Raw genomic sequence first — 5,503 nt, 5'->3', positions numbered from 1 at the left:
GCGAGTATATGTCGACTCCTCGTACACCTCATTATGATGCTTTAGTTCGTATCCTTTGCTATCTCAAAGGCACGTTGTTTCATGGTCTTCATTATTTCGTCCACTCCTCGCTTCAACTTCGTGCCTTCTCCAATGCTGATTGAGTTGGGGATCCTACTGACTGCCGCTCTACTACAGGATTTTGCTTCTTCTTAGGCGATTCTCTTATTTCTTGGCGCAACAAGAAACAATCTCTTATTGTTCGTTCAAGTATAGAAGCCAAATACCGTGCTCTTGCTGATATTACTTAGGAGCTTCTTTGGCTTCTTTGGCTTCTTGTTGACATAGATGTTACCCCCTCTGGTGCTACTAACCTCTATTGTGACAATCATAGTGCTATTCAAATTGCTCACAATGTTGTTTTTCATGATTGCACCAAGCACATTGAGATTAACTGCCATGTTATTCGTCAACATGTCACTCATGATACTGTTCATCTCCATCCGATCTCTTCTGCTGATCAACCTGCTATATCTTCACTAAAGCTTATCCTCCTGGCCACTTCATTGAACTTGTTTTCAAATTCAAGTTGGTTGATGTTTATTCTCCTTGAGTTTGAAGAGGGCTGTTAATGTATATCTATATAGATATATATGTATGTTTAGATAGCTATATGTAGCTGTTGATGTATATCATATAGATAGATATGCATGTTTTGATAGCTATGTTTTCTCCTATGTAAATGAGACCATGTACATTGATTTTATATAATATATTTTCACAGAGACTCTCTTTCTCTCAACTTCTTTAACATTGTTGATGACAATTTCAAGAATTGGAGTCTGATGAAGAAAGGTAATTGGAGGATCTATATGAAGTTTTGTTTTGGTTTGTTGATTTTGATCGGTTGCTTCGCTTTCGTCTGATTCGGTGGGACATATCTCTATTTTGTTACAGTTTTTTATATGTATTCTATGTATATACGAATGTATTGATCTTGTTTGCTGAAAATATGGTGATTTTTGTGTTTCTGTCATTAACACAAAAAAATTGTGATCTTGTTTGCTGTGAGAGTTGCTTAAGCAATATCGTCATAAAAAAAAAATGCAAATTGAACAGATAAAAAACAAATTTCAACATATTGCAAATTAAACAAATAAAAAAAAATAGATCTAAATAAATAAGAAAAGATCTCAACAGATAAGAGAAAATAAGTTTAAAAATTTTCAACAAATAAGAAAATATTTGATTTTCACAGATTTTAAATAGATAGAGAGAGAAGCCCATTGATTTTGCACAGATATAGAAAAAAAAATTGAACAGATAAAAAATAATCTAAACAAATAGATATAAATTTAAACATATAGATATAAATTTAAACTGACAATAAAAACAAAGTCAACCAAAAAAATCATAAATTATGAGTAAAATTCAAAACATGTTCTTTAAAACTAATAAAAATTTACTAATAAAAAAATATTTACTGAATCTAATATCTTATAACTGGCTTAAATTAAACTTTTTAACAATTATCTCATAAAAGTATATAATTTTCTCTTTACTTATAACCTTACCCTTATTTTGATCTCTAATACGGAAGCAAAGTGCGGTGGTACTACATACACCAATTAATGTACTAATACTAATTATAACATTATTATTAACCCTACTCATTAATCATATTACAAATCTCAAAAACTTTTTAAATTATACTAATATCAAAGTGAAAGCTTGGAACCCTAAAAATTGGAGATAGTGGAAGAGAATTGGGAAAAACCATGCTTGGCCTTTCTCTGCCTTCGCGTGGTGCGCGTCGTCGTCGGCGTCGCCGACTGCGTCGGCTACTGCGGCAGCGTCAGATATCGACGCTATGGGCAACAACTTATCAGCCGGAACGATACGAGAAATGTCTGTGTTTTCGCGCTTCCACTCACAAACGTAACACGAAGTGGTTCGTTGTCAACATATCGAACCGAGACGACGATAATGATAATGATAATGATTGGACGAAGAAATTGAGACTCTCTCCGATTTCCAGAACGAAATGCGACTCTGATAGCTCGTTGGTTTGCGTAGATTCTACCATCTATCGCCTCAGTGGATTTTATCGTGCCCCAAAATGTTATAACAATCGTCCTACTAAAGATGTCCTCTGTTTGGATGCTAGCTCTCCCTCTCCCCGATGGAAGAGTATCGTATCTATGAATGTGAGAAGAACTTGCCCAACCACAGTGGTTGTTAATGGAAAGCTGTATGTGATGGGAGGTAATTCTATCAGAAACCCTGCTGAAGATACTGAAACTGATTGCTGGGCTGAGGTCTTTGATCCTCACACTAAGAAATGGAGTTTTCTTCCCAAGCCTCCTGATGATTTGTTGCCTTCGGGTGAAAATTTAGTAATGTGTCTGGGTCTTGAGGATTTACACAAGATTATGGTGACACCTTACAATTCTTCAAAACAAGCCTACTTGTATGATATTTCTCAAAACATTTGGACTTCCAAGCACCATGTCGATCTATGCGACCATCGATTTGTATCTCGTGTTGATAATAAAGATACGGCTGTGTTTGGGAATACTCTGTATTGGTACGACAAGAACTACCGCAGCGTGAATGCGTACGAGTGGGAAACTGGGAATTTATTGTCCGGGAAGCTCAAAGGGTTGGGGACAGCAGGGTGGAAGATGGAGGATATTCGGGTCCAAAAAGACATTTATTTATTTCATTTGAGTGGTAAATTGTTCTGTTTGGTTTGGAATGAAGAGCTTAGTAGTACTGTACATTGCTCCAAATTTGTAGTGGATAAATCATGCTATTCCCATGACAATTGCAATGGGTCTCTTTGTGCTTGGGTTCTCTCTTCTCAAGATTATTATCTTGGTCACAACACAACTCTTTACGATGCTGCACTTATGTAAGTTTCTGGGTTTCTCTTCTCTGCTGATAAATGCTTATTTTCTTTGACCCTTCACCCCGTTTTGTCATTATTTGATTCTGAATTTGAGTAGAAAACTTGATTTGATATGAATTACTCAATTTTTTTTAAACAAATTTTCATCAATATTTTTTAAAAATTTCTGTTCTTAACTCAAATTTCACTTTCCATCAAATTTGATGGAGAAAAAAAAAAAAAAAAAGAAATCATTTCCAATTGTTCTTCGGCTTTTTAAATTTTCATCAAATTTTAATTTGATAGTAAAAGATTTTGATGAGTTTTTAAGTTGATAAAAGCATTGGAGATAGTTTTTTTAGGACATTTTCATCAAATTTTATGTAAGAAAATGTGAAGGATTGAAGAAGCTCTTATATATGTGTATCAAGTGAGAGCATCTCCAACATTTCACTAATTTTCTCAGCTAATTTAATTTTAAATTTGAGTAAAAAATTTGATTTCATATAAACTATTACAATCATTTCATAAAAATCTTTTTAAAAATTCATCTTTTATTCCAAATATTTCTTTTCATCAAATTTGACAAGAAAAAAAAAATTATAAAAAAATTTATTTCCAATGCTTCATCTTTTTAAATTTTCATCAAATTTGAATTTGATAAAAGGTTTGACGAGTTCTCAATTTGATTGAAAAAAACACCCTTGATTTGATTAACATTTGATGAAAGGGTTGAAGATAATTTTAAATAATTTTTCATCAAATTCAGGAATAAAAAGTCTCTATTTGATTCTGCTGGAAAGGTGCAATCACATCAAGAAAATAGCTCGGCAATGAGTGTGGAACTCCCCAACTGAGTTGGTAGGGAAGCTGAGAAGACCATGGTAAGTAAAACAAAATTGTGATGTTTATTTAACGTTGAGTTGTTAGTTATTCCTTTGTGCTCTAGCTTGTAATTGATCTATCTATGCAACCCCTAAAAACAAGAAAAAAAAAAACTATTTATGTACATTATTTGGTCAGGGCTTTGTTATTTCTTAATATTTGGTCTTTCTATGGATAAATCTATAATCTAATTCACATGTAATTTTTCCCCCCTTCTCAGGTACAAATCAGTTTCATTTTTTTTTGGCTTGTCGAAATTGACCTTCCATTTCTTAGCATTTTTTTTGTCAGCAAAAAAGAGATTCATTGATGCAATATAAAAGTACAAGGTGTATAGACAAATTACATCAAGAAGACACAAAAAGCCAAGACGAAAAGTATCATAACTTAAATATCATACCCTAGCTGGATTGAAACATTAATCAAAGCCACTCAAATGCAAAGTCAAAGGCCAACAAGAAGAAATCAAGAACACACTAAAAATTAAGAATCTAACAGAGCAATCCAAGCACTTCCTTTCTTAGCATTTGAAGCTTATCAGCTATTTCATGGTAATTGCACTATACAGTCTATACTTATTTGGTTTTTTCATAGTAAGCTTTTGATTTTTTGCACTCTAATGGTTTGGTCACAAAGAGAATTGAGAGTAGTTTTGAAGTCTGTATTGCCTATCAAAAAAAGAATTAAGAGGTGATTGTACTAGCTTCTTTATCTAATTTCATTGGTTTGAAGTTTGTACAAGTTAGTTTGGTTCGAGTAATTATTGTGAGCTAGGTCAACTAAGCCTTAATTTTTTAATGCCTGCATGTATTTTGTCTGTGATTCAATTTTATTAATCTTTGTATAATGTTGAATTTGTTTTAATTTAACGCTCACTTAATGTTAGCATGTTCAACTGAGGGTATGGATTGAATATAAGGTGTTGTGGCTTCTAGTGTGACATAGTTTGTGATGCAGAGTGTTTGGCTATAAAATTTCTAAAATTCATGGACAAACAAGGCAAAGGCAAAAGACACTAGTAGAGGTAAAACAACTTGTGCTTGGAATGACGTGAAATTCAGTCGAGACATGGAAAATGCCATGGCAACTAGTACGCATCGCTTCACCATGGCCTACTATGGATTACAGTTAAATTCTAATATTTAAGCCTTTAATTTCATGATTTTGCTGTTTTAGGAAATATTTGATTTGTCTATATAACTTGGTCTAGACGAATCCAATTGGAGCTAGATTTTTTCCCACTATATGTATTTTTAGTTTCCACATTTGAGCTTAACTCAAATATTTCTATTTTTAGTTTTTTTTTTTTTTGTTTTTTGGGTACCGTCTTTGATTTAGTCTTGATTAGCAAGTATTGTCTTTTTCGATTTACTTTTCAATTTAATTAGAACGTCGTATTAGTGTAAATAATGATGTAAGCCTTAAGGCAATTGACTTTTGATATAATATGTAGAGAATTCTCTTCTTTTTTCTATAATTTTGGTAATATTCAAATTCAACGTATTGTAGAAATGTTGCAACTTCCTTTGTTGTGCGATTCTACTACGGTAAACTATGTGAATTTGATTTTTTGGGTGCGGCCACATTACTGATTAGGAGTATTGTGTTTTTTCCAAAGCCGTTTGACTGTCGCTCAGGGATGTTGTTGTAGACACGTTAGTCTTAGGCCTCGTTTGACAACCTTCCGTTTTAGTCAAAAAATCATTATAAATTGTTACATCACTTTCTCTATATTTTTGCATCTCTTTT

General features: G+C 32.9%; 1 protein-coding gene across 2 annotated transcripts; it reads left to right on the top strand.

Moving 5' to 3' along the window:
* The first annotated feature begins 1,702 nt into the window (after nucleotides 1-1,702).
* LOC114258837 (F-box/kelch-repeat protein At4g39590) lies at nucleotides 1,703-5,231 on the top strand. 2 transcript variants are annotated; one of them, XM_082874379.1, is made up of 3 exons: nucleotides 1,703-2,893; nucleotides 3,639-3,753; nucleotides 4,712-5,231. In XM_082874379.1, the coding sequence occupies exons 1-2, from the start codon at nucleotides 1,758-1,760 to the stop codon at nucleotides 3,724-3,726; spliced, it is 1,224 nt and encodes a 407-aa protein (XP_082730505.1). In that variant the 5' UTR covers nucleotides 1,703-1,757; the 3' UTR covers nucleotides 3,727-3,753; nucleotides 4,712-5,231. The 2 variants fall into 2 exon arrangements, with proteins under 2 accessions (XP_082730505.1, XP_082730506.1); XM_082874380.1 differs by lacking the exon at nucleotides 4,712-5,231 and adding an exon at nucleotides 3,975-4,011.
* Nucleotides 5,232-5,503: the final 272 nt, after the last annotated feature.

The sequence above is a fragment of the Camellia sinensis genome, chromosome 6, assembly GCF_055761805.1.
Source record: "Camellia sinensis isolate YWXY chromosome 6, ASM5576180v1, whole genome shotgun sequence".
Lineage (NCBI taxonomy): Eukaryota > Viridiplantae > Streptophyta > Magnoliopsida > Ericales > Theaceae > Camellia > Camellia sinensis.
Note: the sequence above shows the minus strand (reverse complement) of the source record. Positions and strands in the feature narration are given on the sequence as shown.

Excerpts from the sequence above, each read along its gene's own strand:
- LOC114258837 (XM_082874379.1), top strand. The coding sequence starts at position 1,758 with ATGCTTGGCCTTTCTCTGCCTTCGCGTGGTGCGCGTCGTCGTCGGCGT. Across the intron at positions 2,894-3,638 it reads CTTTACGATGCTGCACTTAT|GAATAAAAAGTCTCTATTTG; the intron begins GTAAGTTTCTGG and ends CATCAAATTCAG.